A 21,585-nucleotide genomic window follows, 5' to 3' on the forward strand; every position below is an offset into this window, starting at 1 on the left:
TATATAGCACATATCACATCCTCGGGACATCCAAAGAGCTTTACAGCCAATAAGTTACTTTTAAAGTAATATAGGGAACATGGTAGCCACATGCTTTCCCAGACAGTCGTACATATGAACAAGGAGCAGGAGTAGGCCATTCAGCTCCTCGAGCCTGCTCCGCCTTTTAATAAGATCATGGCTGATCTGATAGTGACCTCAAATCTGCAACCCGCCTACCCCTGATAACCTATCACCCCCTTGCTTAGAATCTATTCATCTCTGCCTTAAAAATATTCAGACTCTGCTTCCACTTTCTTATCAGGAAGAGAGTTCCAAAGACACTCAACCCTCTGAGAGAAAAAATTTCGTCTCATCTCCGTTTTAAATGGGTGATCCCTTTTTTTAAAGAGTGACCCCTAGTTCTAGATTCTCCCACAAGAGAAAACATCCTCTCCACATACATTCTGTCAAGCCCCCTCAGGATCTTGCATGTTTCAATCAAGTCGCCTCTTATTCTTCTAAACTCCAGTGGGTACAAGCCTAGCCTGTCCAACCTTGCCTCATAAAACACCCGCCCATTCCAGATATTAGTCTGGTAAAACTTCAAAATGCTTCCAACCCATTTATATCCTCCTTAAATAAGGTGACCGATACTGTACACAGTACTCCAAATGTGATCTCACTTGTGCTCTGTATAACTGAAGCATAACTTCTCTAGTTTTGTATTCAATTCCCCTCACAATAAATTATAACATTCTATTAGCTTTCCTAGTTACTTGCTGTACCTGCATACTAGCCTTTTATGATCCGTCATTGTCAGTCTTTCGAAAGAAGGATGATGCCTGCTAGGCTTCATGCTTTTTGTGCTCAGATGACTCAGAGGCCAATCCTTTGAGGTCTTTGAGTAGAAAGGGCAAGAGTTGAACTGAGGAAGGGGGGTTCCCGAGTCAGGCTTCTGGTGTCTCTCCTTTAGTTTTCATTGCTTCTCCACAGAAGAATTTATGTGGTCAGTTTTCGACTATGTTGTGGCTTGTTCGACGAAGTGCTGCCACATGGTACAGTTTATGGTACATTCCTCCCACGCACCTATGTCAATTAGCCCCCTTTTCAATGAGACCGTCAGAAAGTCCTTAAAACGTTTTCTCTGTCCTGCCTGAGATTAGGTGCCATCCTTACGCTGTGAAAAGAGGATCTGCTTCAGAAGCCAATTATTTGGGATGCGGATGCAGTGTCCATATCAGTGAAGCTGATTTTGCATGATCCTGGTTGTGATGCTGGATAAATTGGCTTTGTTGCAACTGCTGGAGTTTGTTTGCCTGTCTTCCCAATTGACTTTGAGTATCCTGTGGGGACACCACTATTGGAAATTCTTCTGCACCTGAGGTGCTTTTGGTAGATGACCCAGGTCTCTCTGCCAGGTAGCAGGGTGGTGACAACAATAGCATTGTAGACTAAAGCCTTTGTCCTCTTATGGAGATTTGTTGTTTAAAAACCTGGTTGAGCAATGCTTGGAAGGCTGCACCGGCACAGCTGATTCTGTGCTATATCTCCTCTTTGATAGGGACCTTTTGAGAAAGGTAGATGCCAAGATATGGGAAGTGTTCAATGACTTCTAAAGTTTTCTCATCAATAACAGTAGCTGGAGGTGTAGGAGCTTGACAAGGGAAGGCTGGTGGAGGATTTTGGCCTTGCTGATGTTGATTGAGAGACCAACCCTTTTGTATGCAGAGGTAAAGAGGTTGAGCATTATTTGAATGTCACTTGCAATGTGGGCCACAACTGCTCAGCTTGTTGGCTTATTGTCAGTCATGGATATGCTGGAGGGTCACCTCAGTCTTGGTTCTCAGCCTATTGAGATTGAAAAGCTTCCTGTCGAGTTGAAACTCATTCATGACCTGTTGTGGTAGTTGTTCATGGAACTCATTCAAGACCAGGCTGAAATAGGTGGTGAAGTGAGTTGCCACAATCACACTTGCTTGACATCCATCCGGATACAAAGGGGCTCAGTCTTCAATCTATTGCAAAGGATGGTTTCTGTCATACCATCATGGAGGTATTGCTTGATAACAAATTTTGTTGGATGTGGATATGTGCAAACATACGAATTAGAAGCAGGAATAGGTCATTTGGCCCCTTGAGTTAGCTCTGCCATTTGATAATATGGCTGATCTGATTGTGGCCTCAACTCTACTTCCCTGTCTACCCACATTAACCTTTGACTCCCTTGTTAATCAAGAATCTATCTAACTCAGCCTTAAAAATATTAAATGACTCTGCCTCCACTGTTCTCTGAGGGAGAGAATTCCACATACTAACGACCCTCAAAGGAAAAAATTTTTCCTCACCTTTGTCTTAAATGGGAGACCTCTTACTTTTAAACTGTGTCCCCGAGTTCTAGTCTCTCCCACGAAGGTAAGCATTCTCTTGACAAGTCCCCTCGGTATCTAATGTTTCAATAAGATCACCTCTCATTCTTCCAAACTCAATGGATACAGACCCAACCTGTCCAACCTTTCCTCATAAGATAACCCCTTCATCCCAGGAATCAGCTGAGTGAACCTTCTGAGTTATTTCTAATGTAGATATATCCTTCCTTAAGTAAGGAGACCAAACTGTACACAGTACTCCAGATGTTGTCTCACCAATGCCCTGTACAACTGTAACAAATCTTCCCTACTTTTATATTCTATTCCCCTTGTAATAAACGCCAACATTCTATTTGCCTTCCTAATCACTTGCTGTACCTGAATACTCACTTGTGATTCATGTACCAGGACATCCAGATCCATCTGTATTGCAGGGTTCTGTAATCTCTCTCCATTTAAATAATATACTGCTTTTCTATTCTTCCCGCCAAAATTGCCCACTCACTTAACCTATCTATTTCCCTTTGCAGACTCCTATCTTCACAACCAGCTCTCTTTCCTATAATCAAATTCAGCAACCATATATTCTGCCTCTTCATCCAAGTTATTGATATAAATTGTAAATAGTTGAGGCCCTAACACTGGTCCCTGTGGCATTCCACTAGTTGGAGCTTGCCAACCCGAAAATGACCCATTTATCCCTACTCTCTGCTTCCTGTTAGATCAAGTTGTAGAATCAGTTTGGATAGAGACAAGAAATAGCAAAGGTAAGAACTCACTTGCGGGAGTAGTTTATAGGTCATACCCTTGTATTTGTATCCAATCCTCTATCCATGCTCTTATTTTGTGAAGCAACCTTTAATGCAGCACCTTATGCTTTTTGTACGTCACATTTACAGGTTCCCTTTTATCCACGTTGCTTGTTACTTCCTTAAAGAACTCCAATAAACTAGTCAGACATGATTTCCCTTTCACAAAACCATGTTGACTCTGCATGATTGTATTAAGATTTTCTAAGTGCCCTGCTATAACCTCAATAATAAATTCCAGCATTTTCCCTATGACACATGGTAGGCTAACTGGCCTGTAGTTTCCTGATTTCTTTCTCCCTCCTCTCTTGAATAGAGGAGTCACGTTTGCTCTTTTCCAATCTAATGGGACGTTTCCAGAATCTAGGGAATTTTGGAAAATTACAACCAATGCATCTACTGTCTCAGCAGCCACCCCTTTTAAGACCCTAGGCTGCATATTTTCAGGTCCTGGGGATTTGTCAGACTTTAGTTCTAATAGTTTTTTCAGTACCCTTTCCCTTGTGATTGTACTTGTTTTGAGTTTGTCCTTCCCTTTCACCGCTTGATTTACATGTATTTCTGGGATGTTGTTTGTGTATTCTACAGTGAGGACAGACACAAAATATCTGTTTAATGCTTCTGCTATTTCCTTATTTCCCATTATTAATTCCCCATTCTCACTCTCTAGAGGACCAACCCTCCCTTTAATTACTCTTTTCCTTTTTAAATGCTTACTATCTGTTATATTTCTAGCTAGTTTTCTCTCATACTCAATTCCTCCCTCATTTTTTTTGATCTTTCTTTGCTGATTTTAAAATTCTGTCCAATCTGCTCACCCTACCACTAATCTTGGCAGAATTGTACACTTCTTCCTTCAATTTGATACTCTCTAACTTCCTTATTAGCCACAGATGGTGTATCCTTCTAGAGTTTTTCTTTCTTACTGGAATATATCTTTGCTGAGTGTTATGAAATACCTCCTTAAATGTCTGCCACAACATCTGTACTGTTCTACCCTTTAGCCTAGTTTACCAGTTCATTTCAGCCAGCTCTGACTTCATACCCTTGTATTTGCCCTTTATTTAACTTTAAGACACTAATCTTAGACTCCCTCTTCTCATCCTCAAACTGAATGCGAAATTCAATCATGTTATGATCACTGCTAGCTAGAGGCTCCTTCTCTATGAGGTCATTAATTAATCCTGTCTCATTGCACATTACCAGGTCTAGAATAGTCTGCTCCTTGGTTGACTGTAGAATGCACTGCTCTAAGAAATTGTCCAGAAAACACTCTGAACTCATCCTTGAGGCTACCTTTGCCAATCTGATTCATCCAATCTATTTGTAGATTAAAATTGCCCATGATTATTGCAGCACCTTTCTTACAAGCCCCCATTATTTCTTCCTGTATACTCTATCCTACAGTGTAGTTACTGTTAGGGGACCTATAAACTACTCCCACAAGTGAGTTCTTAACTGTTGCTATTTCTTGACTCTATCCAAACTGATTCTACATCTTGATCTTATGAACTAAGGCCATCTCTCACTCTTGTACTAATGTCATCCTTAATTTTCCTAGCTTCCAGTTCTTCTGGAATGTCAATTACCCTTGAATATTCAGATCCTAGCCTTGGTCACCTTGCAGCCATGTTTCTGTATTGGCTATCAGGACATACATATTTATTTCTATTTGAGCTGCCAGTTCATCCATTTTATTACGAATGCTATGTGTATTCAGATACAAAGCCGTCAAATCTGCTTTTTGACTATTTTTGCCAATTTAGGCTTTATCTGCTGGTTCACTCTTAATTTTGTATGCCCTGTCCCTTCCTGCTAAGCTCTGGTTATCATCACCCTTATTGCTACGTTGCTATATTGCCATGGCTTCTCCCCTCTTCTTCCCCAACTATTTAGTTGAAAGCCCTCTATCGTCCTCGTTGTACGACTTGCCCGAACACTGGTACAAGCATGGTTCGGGTGAAGACTGCCCCAAAAGTACAGCTCCCACTTTCCTCATTACTGGTGCCAATGCCCCATGAATCAAAACCCATTTCTCCAATACCAATCTTTGAGCTATTCATTCAACTCCCTAATCTTATTTGCTCTGAGTAAGTTTTCTTTTTTAAAATCTGGCTCCTAGCTGCTCATATTTACTAAGTAGAACCTATTTCCTAGTCCTGCCTATGCTGTTGGTATCTACGTGGCCAATAATAACTGGATCATCCTCTTCCCACTGCAAGTTTCCCTCTAGCCCTGAGCAGTTGTCTCGAACCCCGGTGCCAGACAGGCAACACAGCAGCCTGGACTTTCACTCGGCTGCAGAGAACTGTGTCTATCTCCCTGACTATAGTGTCCCCTACTATCACTACATTCCTATTTACTCCCCTTGCTTGAATGGCTTTCTCTACAAGCTGAAAGAGCTGCAGACCTGTTGGACAAATGCAAGGGCTGAGGCTCCTGCACTGCTACCTTCTCGATTCCCTTACTTGCCTCACTTGTCACACCCTCCTGTCCAAATCAGAAGACCCTAGCCTAAGGGGTATGACTGCCTTCTGGAAGAAAGTGTCCAAGTAATTTTTCCGCGATGATATGTGCTGGAGGAGGCCATTCGGCCCATCATGTCTGCACCAGTTCTCTGAATGAGCATTTCACCTAGTGTCATTCTCCTGCCTTCTCCCCGTAACGCTGTAGATTGTTTCTTTTCAAATAATCATCCCTCTGGAATGCCTTGATTGAACCTGCCTCCACCACACTCTCAGGCAGTGCATTCCAGACCCTAACCACCTGCTGTGTGAAAAAGTTTTTTCTCATATCGCTTTTGCTTCTTTTGACAATTATTTTAAATCTGTGCCCCCTTGTTCTCGATCCTTTCATGAGTGAGAACAGTTTCCCCCCACTGTCTACTTTGTCCAGGCTCATCATGATTTTGAATACCACTATCTTTTCTCAGCCTTTTCTCCAAGGAAACGAGTCCTAACTCCTCCAGTCTATCTTCATAACTAAAGTTTCTTATCCATGGAACCATTCTTGTGAATCTTTTCAGCACTCCTTCAATGCCTTCACATCCTTCCTAAAATGCAGCACGCAGAATTGTACGCAATACTCCAGCTGAGGTCTAACTAATGTCTTATACAAGTTCAACATAACATCCTTGCACCTGTACTCTATGCCCCTATCAATAAAGCCTAGGATACTGAAAACTTTATTAACTGCTCTCTCAACCTGTCCTGCCACCTATAATGACTTATGCACATATACACCCAGGTCCCATTGCTCACCCTTTAGAGTAGTACCCTTAATTTTATACTGTCTCCATTTTCTTCCTACCAAAATGTATCACCTCACAGTTCTCTGCATTAAACTTCATCTGCCACCTATCTGCCCATTCTACCAACTTGTCTATGTCCTTTTGAATTTCTACATAGTCCTCCTCACAGTTTACAATACTTCAAAGTTTTGTATCATCTGCAAATTTTGAAAATATTCCCTGTACACCAAGGTCTTTATCATTAATATATATCAAGAAAAGCAAGGGTCCCAACACTAACCCCTGGGGAACTCCATTTCCAGCCTTCTTCCAGCCTGAAAAACATCCAATAACCATTACTTTCTGTTTTTGGCCACTCAGCCAGTTTTGTATCCATGTTGTTACTGTCCCTTTTATTCCCTGAGCTATAACTTTTCTCAGCAGCACTGTATAAAATGCCTTTTGGAAGTCTTTGTACACCACATCAACAGTCTTGCCCTCATGAACCCTCTCTGTTACCTCCTCGAAAAACTCCAAGTTAGTTAAACATGATTTTCCCTTAAGAAATCCATGCTGGCTCTCCTTAATTAACCCACATTTGTCTATGTGATTATTAATTCTGTCCTGAATTATAGTTTCTAGATGTTTCCCACCACTGAAGTTAAACTGACTGGTTTGTAGTTGCTGGGCTTATCCTTACGCCGCTTCTGAACAAGGGCATGATGTTTGCAATTCTCCAGTCCTCTGCCACCACCCGAGTCAAAGGTAGACTGAAAAATTAGTGCCTCTAAATTCCACACTCACTTCCCTCAGTATCCTTGGATGCATCTCATCTGGTCTGGGTACCTTGTCAACTTTAAGTACAGACAGCCTATCCAATACCACCACCTTATCAGTACAGCTTGGTCCAAACATGGGCAAAGAGCTGAACTGAGGAGATGAGGTGAGAGTGATGGCTCCTGATATCAAGGCAGTATTTGACTGTGTGTGGCATAGCCTTTGCAAAACTGGAGTCAATGGGAATCGGGAGGTAAGACTCTCCACTGTTTGCAGTCATACTTAGCAGAAAAGAAGTTGATTGTGGTTGTTCGAGGTCAATCATCTCAGTCCCAGGACATTGCTGCAGGAGTTCCTCAAGGTAGTGTCCTCGGCCCAACCATCTTCATCAATGACCTTCCCTCCATCATAAGGTAAGAAGTGGGGATGCTCGTTGATGATTGCGTAATATTCAGCACCATTCACAACTCCTCAAATACCGAAGTAGCCTGTGTTCATATACAGCAAGAACTGGACAGCATTCAGGCTTGGGTTGATGAGTGGCAAGTAACATTTGTGCCACAGAAGTGCCAGGCAATGACCATCTCCAACAAGAGAAACTCTAACCATCTGCCCTTGACATTCAATGGTATTACCATCACTGAATCCTGCACTATCAACATACTAGGTGTTACCATTAACCAGAAACTGAACTGGACCAGCCATATAAATACTGTGGCTAAAAAGGGGAGGTGGTAGTATAGTGGTATTGTCACTGGACTAGTATCCCAGAGACCCAGGATTATGCTCTGGGGACCCAGGTCCACATCTCAGATGGTGAAATTTGAATTCAATAAAAATCTGGAATTAAAAGTCTAATGATGACCATGAAACCATTGCCGATTGTTGTAAAAATCTACCTGGTTCACTAATGTTCTTTAGGGAAGGAAATCTGCCTTCATAGAGGTCTACAGCACAGAAAAAGGCCCTTCAGCCCATCGCGTCTGCGCCAGTCAAACAAGTACCTAACTATTCTAATCCCATTTTCCAGCACTATACCACGGCATTGCAAGTGCACAACCAAATACTTCTTAAATGTTATGAGGGTTTCTGCCTCTACCACCCTTTCAGGCAGTGAGTTCCAGATTCCCACCACTCTTTGGGTGAAAAGATTTTTTGCTCACATCCCCTCTAAACCTCCTGCCCCTTGCCTTAAATCTATGCCCCCTGGTTATTGAGCGGAAAAGTTCCTTCCTGTCTACCCTATCTACGCCCCTCATAATTTTATGCACCTTAATCACGTCCTCCCTCAATCTCCTCTGCTGCAGGGAAAATAACCCCAGTCTATCCAATCTCTCCTCATAACTAAAACTCTCCAGCCCAGGCAACATCCTGGTAAATCTCCTCTGCACTCTCTCTAGTGCAATCACATCCTTCCTATAATGCGGATTCCAGAACTGCACACAATACTCAAGCTGTGGCCTAACCATTTTATACAGTTCCAGCATAACCTCCCTGCTCTTATGTTCTATGCCTCGGCTAATAAAGGCAAGTATCCCATATGCCTTCTTAACTACCTTATCTACCTGTCCCACTACCTTAAGGGACCGGTGGACATGCACACCAAGGTCCCTCTGATCCTCGGTACTTCCCAGGGTCCTACCATTCATTGTGTATTCCCTTGCCTTGTTTGTCCTGCCCAAGTGCATCACCTCACACTTATCTGGATTAAATTCCATTTGCCACTGATCAGCCCATCTGACCATCCCATCTATATCCTCCTGTAATCTAAGGCTATCCTCCTCACTATTTACCACCCCACCAATTCTTGTGTCATCTGCTACCCTTACCTGGTCTGGCCTACATGTGACTCCAGACCCACAGCAATGTGGTTGACTCTTAAAACTGTCCTCTGAATGAGGACAATTAGGGATGGGCAATAAATGCTGGCCTAGCCAACAACACCCATATCCAATGAATGAATAAATAAAAGAGGAGCAGGTCAGAAGCTAGGAATTCTGCAGCAAATAACTCACAACCTGTATCCCCAAAGCCTGCCCACCATCTCCAAGTCACAAATAGGGGAGGTGATGGTGTACTGGTATTGTCGCTGAACTAGTAATCCAGAGACCCAGGGTAATGTCCTGGGGACCTGGGTTTGAATCCCACCACAGCAGAATAAAATTCTGGAACCATTGTCGATTGTTGCAAAAACCCATCTGGTTCACTTATGCCCTTTAGGGAAGGAAACCTGCTGTCCTAGTCTGGCCTACATGTCACTCCAGACCCACAGCAATGTGGTTAACTCTTAAAATGCCCTCTGAACAAGGGCAATTAGGGATGGGCAATAAATGCTGGCCTAGCCAGTGATGCCCACATCCCACGAATGAATAAAAAAAGTCAGGAGTGTGATGTAATATTCTCCACTTGCCTGGATGAGTGCAGCTCCAGCAACACTCAAGAAGCTCAACACCATCCAGGACAAAGCAGCCCGCTTGGTTGGCACCCCATGCATCACTTAAACATTCAGTCCGTCCACCAGCAAGATGCACTGCAGCAACTCACCAAGACTTCTTCGACAGCGCATCCCAAATCCGTGACCTCTGCCACCTAGAAGGACAAAGGCAGCAGACACATGGGAACACCACCACCTGCAAGTTCCCCTCCAAGCCACACAGCATCCTGACTTGGAACTACATTGCCATTCCTTGACTGTCGCTGAGTCAAAATCCTAGAACTCCCAGAACTACAGCACTGAGTGTACCTACACCACATGGACTACAGCGGTTCAAGAAGGCAGCTCGCCACCACCTTCTTGAGGCCAGTTAGGGATGGACAATAAATGCCTAGCCAGTGACGGCCACATTCATGAAAAAATAACATCCCTTCTAGCCTAGGAATAGTGAAGCAAATTGTAGTTACTCCAGTGTCACCCTGGCGAAATTGACTTATTCAGGACAAACCAGTGTTAGAATCTGAGACCTTCCTGCTGTTCATAACTTAGGGACATGGGCATAAAGTAACCAGTCAAGATTGTTTTTGAACACATTGCTGTGTATATCTTTGACTTATTTAATTGTACTGCTTGTTTTTGAATTGCTAAGTTTTTATTTGACAGCATTGGTAGTGTACATAAATTAAATAAAAACTGCAGCACGTGCATTTTATTCTTAAAACTATAGTGATCAACACCAAAACTGTTGCTGATATTGCCCCTGATTCAGGGAATAATGAATTAAGAACCAGTGATAAAAAATTGTGCACTTTATGCTGTGCTAGTTAAAGAGGCAGTATTTCCTTTACAGATTAAACCTCATTTAATACCGTAGAATTATTTTTTGTTCTCGGGAACATAATAATTATACTTTGTTCAAGAAACACGTTCGCAATCCAAAGGCTGAATGGCAGTGTAACATGCAAGAAAAAAATTAATTTAAAGGCTTAAGTAATCAAGTTAAAGACATGCAAATACGTAACTGTCATGTAGTAACAAAAATAGACAAACAAATTCAGCAGGCAACAAGGAAGTGTTACAGGAGATGAACATAAGAGAAGAATTAAATAAAAATTGCATTTAAATCACAAACCAATATACCATTCCTACATTATAGGTGCTGAAGTCCATATAAATTTCATTGAGGATCTGAACCATGTAAAGAATAGGGCTGCACTGGTACCTTCCCATCCTGCATCTTACGGGATTGTATTTAATCAATTTCTGACTTGCCTTGATTGCTCTGGACATGATGGAGGAGTTTTGAAATTGAGTAGATTGCTAAGGGATTTTCCAAATTTAGTCCTTTCCATTTGTCGAGTTTCAAGCTTTGTGACTTGAAGAGCACTATCGTACTACTGATACTGAGGGCTTAAGATCAACCTCAGTGCGTGGTTCTGTATTCTTTCAACCTGGGTGCTTTGTGTGTCTGTGAGGCCAGAGTGCCACACAGGCATGAGGGATGGATGTAACCAGTGTGGGTCAACAACAGGTCATGGACAGGGAGTCTGAAAGAGATGAGGGGTCTGAGGATGAATGTTCATTTATTTTTCTTAACCATACAGTCCACTTGGCAATCCCACTTCAAGTCGACATGAATTTGTGTACCTAAGGTTTTTAAGGCTTTCACCTCTGTCACCTCTGGAATTGCCTAACTTTATGCCAAGGGGCATGTGCTCATTTCTACCGGTCTATTCGCATGGCATTATATTTAGTAGCATTTAACTGCATATTCTTTTTCCCACACCATTCATTGACGGTGTCGAGAGTTTCCTCACTGACTGCACCCCGCAGCCTAGACTCCGCGACCATCATATCTTTCACGTATTTCCAGTACTTGAGGCCAGAAGAAGAGAGAGCATCAATAACAAGGATTAGGAAAAGAACTGTCCCTAGCTGAGTGCCCTGAGGCATACCTGCTATTAATTGAACACTTTCAGTAGACAACTACGGTATGTGACACAGAGTGTGGTCAGCGAAGAAGTCGGCAATCCACAGGTCAAGAATTCACGTATGTTTAACTTTGTCAGCTTCATAATCACGACTGTATGATCAGCCCTGTCAAATGCTTTTGAAAAATCTGTTATAATTATGGTCCGAGCTTATTGGCATTTTTGCAAAGAAAGTTCATAACACCAACCAGATGGTGGGTTGTCGATTTTCCATCCCGACTATCAAACTGATGAAAGTCGAGTAGGTGACTATGTCTGGGAGTAACCACTTAGTCATGAACTGCCCTGCAATCTTAAAGAATTGGTCTGTCAAGGTGATGGGATGTAGTTTGTCCAGTGTTGCTGGTTGTTGCTTTGGCACTAGAATATTAATTGTTTGTTTCTATTAATGTGGAACTACTCCCTTAGCAAATGAAATATTCAAGATATCACACGAGGGAACACTAAAGTCATAGTCAGAGAAGCTTGGCTGGAATTCCTTCTGGACGAGCTGACTTTCCAGATTTAACTCTTGAGCTCTTGGATCACAGAAGGTTAACTCGTAAAAACATTGGTAATTGGGAAAAGTTCAGAGATGTCATATCACCAGCAATGTCTGCAAAATATCTGTGTTACATGCTATCTAATTGTAGTAATTCAGGACCATATCATATTAAATTTACTTATAGGGTTGTCTCCAGCAAGAACCCTGTCAGAAATAACTTTGTAAACTAGATTGAGTATGATTTTAATATTGTGACCAAAAAGACTTCTGTCACAACCTACTTTTGTTGTTTAAATCCTGTACCTTCATAAGCAAGTTGTGGGAGGACACAGAGTCTGATTTTTTTGTAAACTGCAGTCTGATCCCTTATAGCCTATTTTGATGCATTTGTTGAAGATCGGTTCAAACTGTAGGCAAGCTAGGTTTCAAATCTAACTATTAGTTATTAAAATTCCAAACAAGCCACAGCAGCCAGTGAAAGGGTATTTGAGTGTCTGGAGTAGCTTGTTAAACTGAACAACCAGAAGATTGTTAAACTGATTAGAAATTTCACAGGAAAGAATAAAGTATACTAGATAATTCCATTCCACAGAAAAGATTACAACTTAGAAAGCAACTGCATTTATATAAAAAATGTGAAGGAGTAGTTACATTTGGATTTATTCTATCTTGTCCACTTTTGAGTTGGACAAACACTTTTTACTGTAAAAATATATAACAATTACATCACTATTGCATTATTCACTGGCTCATTGTTTGTGAAGCGAATTTGCTTGAAAACAAGGGTTCTGCTGTGATTCTATGCCTTTTTCAGATGCTGAAGTCAGATCTTGGGACAGTGTAAGATTTGGGAATTGAAATAATCCAGAATGTAAAGACACAAAATGCAGTACATGTATTGATAGTTATTGCCCCATTATTTTTCACTGGGACAGTCTCACCTATGCAAGACAAATTGCTGGTCTGTACAGACCTCCCCTCACATCAAGAAAGGCCTGTATGGATATTAGGGAAGATCCTGGCTGGATGACAATTGCAAATCTGAACTTGGCTGCAATTATGCAAGCATGAGACTTGGACATCTGCAGTTCTGTTAAAGCTGTGTACATTACTTTGGAGCATCTGTTTTGCTTATGTGTAGTTGTTATCATTGTCAAATGGAAACCCTGAAATGGAAACTGGGCAGAATAGGATGGGAGCCAGTGGAAGCAGCTCTTTATATGAATTAACCCACAACCTATTGCCTCAGAGGTGAAAAGCCACGGATGACACCTCGACAAGAAACTAAATAGTCTAAGAACATTCCACAAAGGGGTGGACATGCAATACTGAAATAGAATAAAATGTCAAGAGCACAAGTATTAGTTCTGACAGGGAACCTGTTTAACTACACAGATCACGTATTACTGCATAATTGATGTCATAGCCTCAGCCCAGAGATCAACTTCTAAGTTCTATTTCTACATCTCCAAGACATTTCACTTTGCGAGTCAGTGGTTTAGAATAGTTGAGATAAAAAGCATAGATTTAAGAGAAACTAAATAAACACGTAAGGGAAAAGAGAATAGAAGGATATGTTGGCAGGGTTAGATGAAGTTAGTTGGAGAAAATTTGTGTTGAGCATATTTACTGGAATAGACCTTTTGAACTGAATGGCCTATTTCTGTACTGTAAATCCTATGTAAAAAAAAAATAAAGAGGACCCCTGGTGTTCTATATTCCTGTGGCTGTTTTTTGTTTTTTCTGCAATTGTGTACTGTTGCTGAGATTCACTCTTGTTTGGCTTAAAACTATTATAAGATAAAAGCAAAAAACTGCGGATGCTGGAAATCCAAAACAAAAACAAAAATACCTGGAAAAACTCAGCCCTCTATCCAGCTCTACCTGTTCCACCCGCCCCTTAAACCAGCTTATATTTCACCTCTTTTCTATTTTTCCTTAGTTCTGTTGAAGAGTCATACAGACTCGAAACGTTAACTGTGTTCCTCTCCGCAGATGCTGTCAGACCTGCTGAGTTTTTCCAGGTATTTTTGTTTTTGTTTTAAAATTACTATACTTGCTTTCTGTACTTGAGAGCTGTGACCAAAACACATTGAAAGTACAATCAGTATGTATAATTGGCAGGAGCCAAGTAGAATGAATTTCAGCAACAGAATGGCATCAAAATTAGATACTCTACCATTCAAGTTTATTGAGTTTTGAGATTAAATCAGGGTTCTCATAAACTATTGGTGCATAGCGAGTAAGGGTGTAATATCTTTGAGACAAAAAAAAAACAAAATCTCCACTGAAACCCACTGTCACTTCCTTTATTACAAACTAAATTTCTTGCCCTGTGTTCTACAATTGGATGCCTTTGTAAATATAATGTAGTATTTGCTTTGTATATTACTACCAAATTTTATTACCAACTAGCAAATTTGGAGCATTTGGATTGTTTTATAGTGTTGAATTGTAATGCCAGCTGTCCATTGGAACATGGCTAATACTATTGTTGCAGAAGAAGTTGCTTATAATTTGTTAGGCTGTCAGTAATCTAGTAGTTTGATTTTCTATAATGTGATATTTGTTGAAGTTAATTCCTTTTAGCAATTTAGCCCACTAAGGATAGGGTGGAAGGGCTTTTATGCAGTATCAGATTTTCTAGGTTAATATGCTGCAAAGTATACAGAACATATTAATGTAGAACATAAGTAGGAGTAGGCCATTCAGCCCTTTAAACTTGCTCCGCCTTTCAATAAGGTCATGGCTAATCTGATTGTGGCCTTAGCTCCACTTTCCTGCCTGCCTGTTCCCCATAACCCATGACTCCCTTGCAGATCAAAAACCTTTCTAACTCTGCCTTGAATATATTCAATGACCCAGCTTCCATTGTTGTCTGGGGAAGAAAATTCTAAAAATGAATGACCCCTTGAGAGAAGAAATTCCTCCTCATCTCCATTTGAAGCTGCGCCTCCTTGTTGTAGATTCCCCCATGAGGGGAAACATCCTATTAGCAACACCCTATGAAGCCTCCTCAGAATCTTATATGTTTCAATAAGATCACCTCATATACTCCTAAACTCCAATGAATACAGGCCCAACCTGCTCAACCTTTCCTCATAAGATAACCGTTTTATCCCAGGAATCAACCAGTGAACCTTCTCTGAACTGCCTCCAATGTAAGTATATCCCTCCTTAGTCCTAGATTCCTACATGGGAGGAAACATCCTCAGCATCTACCCTGTCAAGCCCCCTCAGAATCTTATATGTCTCATTCAAGATCTTCTCAGTCTTCTAAACTCCAATGAGTATTGATCCAACCTGCTCAGCCTTTCCTCATAAGACAGCCCCATCATCCTAGGAATAACACTAGTGAACCTTCTCTGAACTGCCTCCAATGGAAATATATCCCTACTTAAATAAGGAGACCAAAACTATGTATGCAGTACTCTAGGCGTAGCCTCGTCAATGCCCTGCATAACTGCAACAAGACTTCCCTATTTTTATAGTCTATCCCCTTTGTAATAAAGGCCAACATTTCATTTACCTTGCTTGCTGACATTTTGTGATTTATGTACAAGACACACGGATCCCTCTATACTGCAGCAGTCTGCAGTCCCTCTGCATTTAGATAATGTCTTCTCTATTCTTCCTATTCAACTGGAAAAATGTTTTCCCACATTATACTCCTGTCAAATGTTGCCCACTCACTTAACCAAGCTATATCCCTTGTAGACTCTGTGTCCTCCTTACAACATGCTTTCCTATCTATCTTTATATCATCAGAAAATTTGACTACAGTATACTCGGTCTTTTCATCCAAGTCATTAATATAGACTGTAAATAGTTGAGGCCCCAGCACTAATCTTGTGGCACTCCACTCGTTAAAGTTTGCCAACCTGAAAATGACCACTTTAGTCAGACTCTGTTTCCTAGTTATTTAGCCGATTCTGTATCCGTGCTATATATTACCCCCAACACCATGTGTTTTTATCTTGTACAATAACCTTTTATGTGGCATCTTATCGAATGTCTTTTGGAAATCCAAATACACTACATCTACTGGTTCCTCTTTATTCATCCTGCTTGTTACGGTCCTCAAAGAACTCTAATGAATTTGTCAAACACAGTTTTCCTCTCATGAAACCATGTTGACTCTAATGGATGGTATTATGACTTTCTAATTGTCGTCCTCCTATTTCCTTAATAATTGATTCCAACGTTTTCCCCGTGACAGATTTTAGGCTAACTGGCCTATAGTTTCCTGCTTTCCAACTCCCTCATTTCTTGAATAGAGGTGTTACATTTGCTGTTTTCCAATCAGCTGCTTTTTATTCTTTCATATGATGTGGCTAGGCCAGCATTTTTGTTGCCTACCTGAGTCCCAAGCTGGGACTTCTCCAGAATCTAAGGAATTTTGAAAGATTAGGTTATTAAGTGAGCTATAATGTGTTTGCCCGTGGGCACTATATAATTGACATGCTACTTTGAAAATAAATGTAATATGTATGCTAAAGAGTTGAAGTACAGAAGTCTTATCTGGCTATGGATCCTATATTCTCATTAATTAATGATTTTATTTGGCAAACTTCCATTGCAGGTGATGCATACAACCGAATTACATTTGATACCTTGTTGTTCATCTTCTACTTTGCCTATTCTGTTTAGTATTGCATAGTGGAAGTTGCATTGCCAGATTTTAATTCTGACATTTGTATCTGTTTCTGTTGTGCCAGAAGTCCCTGTGTATCAAAGAGAAGATAGACTTGCTAGAGGGTATGGTTATGTACATTGCAAAGAGCATTTGCTTTATCAGAGTCTTATGTAAGATTTCTTTTTAAGTTTGTTACAATATGTACAGCACCAACCTTTCCTCTTTTGGTTTTCATATGATGTAGGTTGTATAGGATTGTGAAATCCAATTTAACAGAAATTGCAAAACTCAGGGCCTGACCAAAATGAAACCACTCCGGATACAAATGTGTTTGGACAAAGTTCACAAATTTATTAAGTTATCAAAACAAGTACAACAGAAGCAACACTTAACAAAGCAGTGGACTCAGCTGATTCACCATGGAATACCGGTCCTCAGTTGTCTCTTCCGAAATTCTTCTTTTGTCTTTCTGCACACTGTACCACTGAAAAGCAGGCCTTATTAACCCTTCCCAAATCACAAGCACAGCCTGACCAATGGTACCCCTGAACTCTGGTCCAGGCAGTGCATGATTAGATTCTGATTGGCTAGGTGAGGCATGGTCACCACCTGATGTCCAGTCTTCCAGGATAGGAAGCATAATTCTGATGAAGAGTTACAGACTCGAAACGTTAACTCTGTCTTCCTCTCCACAGATGCTGTCAGACCTGCTGAGTTTTTCCAGCAATTTTTGTTTTTGTGTGAGCATAATTAGCTCATTGTCTCAGATTTTGCTTATTTAGTGTGAATTCCTAATTAAATCAGACACTTATCTTACTGCATCTGTGTGTGTGGTTGATTAGATCAGTCACTTTTAAATGACTGTCTGCTTTTTGGAGGCCTCCTGCTGGGTGATATGTTTTACTGTGGCTGTTGCGCTTGGAACGGCTTTTTACTTTTAAAAACAGGTTGCAAAGTTATTTATAACTTCAAACAAAGCAATATCAAACAAATACAGAGGATTATCGTTGGGCAATACTTAAAAATCTATACCAAGCGTGTGTAACATAAATGGATAGTAATCATCAATATTTACTGATCTGTTCTGTTCTGAAGATGCCACTTTCCAGAACAGTTCCTCTGACATGTCTTCCTTCTTCCTTAACTGAGGTTTCCCACCCACGGTGGTTGACAGGGCCCTCAACCGTGTCCGGCCCATCTCCTGTGCATCTGCCCTCATATCTTCCTCTCCTCCCAGAATCATGATAGGATCCACCTTGTCCTCACTTATCATCCCACCAGCCTCCGCATTCAAAGGATTATCCTCCGCCATTTCCGCCAACTCCAGCATGATGCCACCACCTCCAGCATGATGCCACCACCAAACACATCTTTCCTTCACCCCCCCGGCGGCATTCCGCAGGGATCATTCCCGCCGTGACACCCTGGTCCACTCCTCCATCACCCCCTAAACCTCAAGCCCCTCCCACGGCACGTTCCCATGCAACTGCAGAAGGTGCAACATCTGCCCCTTTATTTCCCCCCTCCTCACCGTCCAAGGGCCCAAACACTCCTTTCAAGTGAAGCAGCACTTCACTTGCACTTCCCTCAATTTAGTCTACTGCATTCGCTGCTCCCAATGCGGTCTCCTCTACATTGGAGAGATCAAATGCAGACTCGGTGACCGCTTTGCGGAACACCTTCGGTCTGTCCGCAAGCATGACCCAGACCTCCCTGTCGTTTGCTGTTTCAACACACCTCCCTGCTCTCATGCCCATATGTCCGTCCTTGGCCTGCTGCAATGTTCCAGTGAAGCTCAACGCAAACTGGAGGAACAGCACCTCATCTTCCGACTAGGCACTTTACAGCCTTCCGGACTTAATATTGAGTTCAACAACTTCAGATCATGAACTCTCTCCTCCATCCCCACCCACTTTCCGATCCCCCTTTTTCCAATAATTTATAATTTTTTAAATATATTTTTCTTTTTCCACCTGTTTCCATTATTTTTAAATTTATTTCCATCCATTGTTTTATCTCCACCTTTTAGCCGATTTCGATCCCTTCCCCCCACCCCACCCCCGCTAGGGCTATCTGTCACTTGCTTGTCCTGCTCTCTACCCTTAATGTCACCATTAGCACATTACTTTGCTAATATCACCACCATCAACACCCCTTTGTCCTTTTGTCTATGACATCTTTGGCAATCTCTTCTTTGCCTCCACCTATCACTGGCCCTCTATCCAGCTCTACCTGTCGCAGCCCTCTACCAGCTTATATTTCACCTCATTTCTATATTTCCTTAGTTCTGATGAAGAGTCATACGGACTCAAAACATTAACTATATTCCTCTCCGCAGATGCTGTCAGACCTGCTGAGTTTTTCCAGCTATTTTTGTTTTCATATCAGTATTTACAAGGTGGGCTAGGTAAAATATTCTTACACATTCAGTTGGCACAGTCACGAATGATAAAAGTCAAAAGGGATTGTATAGTTTCAAAACTAATCACCCACTAACAGCAGTTAAACCCAATACAAAAAGTATGTTTAGATACTTTGATTCTATTATAACGACACTAAACTTCTAACTCGTACAATTGTAACAGGCATAATTCCATTAAAAGGCTTAGTGTTAGTACCTGGGAGGCGCTTTTCCTAGACTGCAGAGGGCTTAGTGTTCTGATTTGTCTGTTTATAATCAACTCGTGTTTACTTTGAGGAATGTTATTCATATTATAAATATTATGTCATATGAGATGGGAAAAGATAGGAAAATAAAATGGATGCTGCAACTAATATTTTAAAAGGTTAAGACAAAATTTTCTCGAATGGTTTATAAATGGGAGACATAGAGCTCAAGAACACAGGAGTAATAAATTTCTGCAGCGCAATGGTTAGTCCACATCTCGAGTAATGTGTGTAGTTCCAAATACCACAGTATAGAAAGGACCTTGAAGCTATGAAGAATTTTGATGGGGTAAATAAGGAAAGATTATTTCTTCTAGTTGGGGATTTAATGGTAATTTAAAACTGAAAGGTTGAGTGCATAACCAGTCTGGATGTGGCTGAGTTATATCCAGCATTACCATGCCTTGCTTTCCTCAGTCAAAACTGCCTTCTACTTCAAGCTAATCCAGAAACCCAAGAACTCGTATTCTAAGAGGCAACTGCCTCCAACATTTCCCCTGTTATCATCTGGGAGATGAGGTGTGAAGAGCACAATTTTTTTCATCTCCAAGATTGAGGCATTCTGCAACTCTACTAACCATTGCTTACCATTCATGTGACTTCCCTCAGTCTCCCACCTGCTTTAACTAATGCCCTGTTCCTGCACAGTTTTTCCCTTAACTCAACCTTTGCTTTCTCAACACATTTCTTTCACAAAACCCATCCCCTGCTCCCTTGATCCCCTTTCCACTAAACTGTTGATTGCTTAATTACATCTCCTGGTCTCTGTGTTAACTGACATTTTAAAGGGCTCCCTTTCTTCCAACAACATTAATCTCCCTGAAATCCTTTGTCATCATCTTCCCCTTCAAAAACCTGATCTATTTGTCCTCTCCAGTTCCTAGCTCATTTCTAATCTCCATTTCCATTAATATTGTCACGTCCTAACTATACCTAATTTCCCCCAAAATTGACTATTAGAATTCCTTCACCAGTACTAACCTAGCTAAAATTTTGAGTGACAGCCTTTATGATTATTACTATGTGTGTTATTCATTGTCGCCCTTGACTTCTCCGTAACATTAGACACAATCCTCCTTCGTTGCCTCTGCTCCACTGTCCAGCTTTGTGGGACTGCCATTACATGGTTTAACTCCGACCTGTGTAAATGCAGCTTACATATCTTCCCCAGTGGCTTCTATTACCATCCCTCCAGTGTTTTGCCCCTCTCTATCACTGCAACTTCCTCCAGTTTTATATATATATATATATATATATATATATATATATATCACTTTGCATCCTTTGGTCCTCCAATTCTGACCTATTGTGTATACCTCCCCACCCTTTCGCTCTTCATTGGTTGCAGACCTTCTGTCACCTCAGGCTTTCTTTTTTTGGAAATCCCAACCTAAACCCCTTTATATTTCAATCTCCCTGCTTCTTAAAAAAAATACCGTAATCCCATCTTTTTAACTAAACTTTCAATTACACTCCCTGGTCTATCTCTCCATTTCCTTATCTTAATTTTCTTTCCTTCTCTTAATTTTCTTTCCTTTTAGTTTCTGCAAAGTACTTTAGGTCATCTATGTTAAAGGTGCTTTATAAATGGCAGAAATTTCTTTTTATACAGAGTTGTTTAAGCATGTAATGCTTCACCACAGGGAATGTTACATTTTTAATGGAAAGTTGGATAATCTTTTTCTGGAGGGGGAGGCACAGGGCACTGGGATTAATTTTAAAATGCTCTGGCAAAGAGCTGGAAGAGCCAGTATGCTGAATATGTTGCAAGTTTCTGTGGTTCTGGAATCTTCTTGTAGTTTGGACTTCTGCAAAGGATGCGTTGCCAACGATAGAGCATTGCAAGTTTTACTAACCTTAAAACGCTTTATTTCATTCTCTGTTTCAGTTATCTACCTTGTGGTGTTCCATCTATCTTTTGTCATGTTTGTGTGGTCCTATTGGAAGACCATTTTTACATGCCCAGCCAATCCATCAAAAGAGGTGAGTGCTATATTGCCCAAGAACATTTATTTTAATTCTATAAGTGATTTTAATTTGAAAATTCAGAAAAATGCTAATTATAATAAAGAAATGGAATATAAAATATTAAATATGGAGACTGGGAATTTCTCCGTAAACTGTCTGAATTTTGAGAGAGTCAATAAAAATGGCAATTACATCAGATTCTAACTCAATATATTAGAGGTTAGGACTGAGATCCAACCATT

At 40.9% G+C, this 21,585-nt stretch overlaps 1 protein-coding gene across 2 annotated transcripts in view; it reads left to right on the top strand.

Moving 5' to 3' along the window:
* Positions 1–21,585, top strand: part of LOC144682768 (palmitoyltransferase ZDHHC20-B-like) — a 129,971-nt gene that overhangs the window by 21,492 nt on the left and 86,894 nt on the right. For both annotated transcript variants that reach the window (XM_078545443.1, XM_078545444.1), the window contains one exon: positions 21,264–21,358. In XM_078545443.1, coding sequence (XP_078401569.1) covers positions 21,264–21,358 — 95 coding nt within the window. The remainder of the gene's footprint in view (positions 1–21,263; positions 21,359–21,585) is intronic.

The sequence above is a fragment of the Cetorhinus maximus genome, chromosome 7 (assembly GCF_964194155.1).
Source record: "Cetorhinus maximus chromosome 7, sCetMax3.hap1.1, whole genome shotgun sequence".
NCBI lineage: Eukaryota > Metazoa > Chordata > Chondrichthyes > Lamniformes > Cetorhinidae > Cetorhinus > Cetorhinus maximus.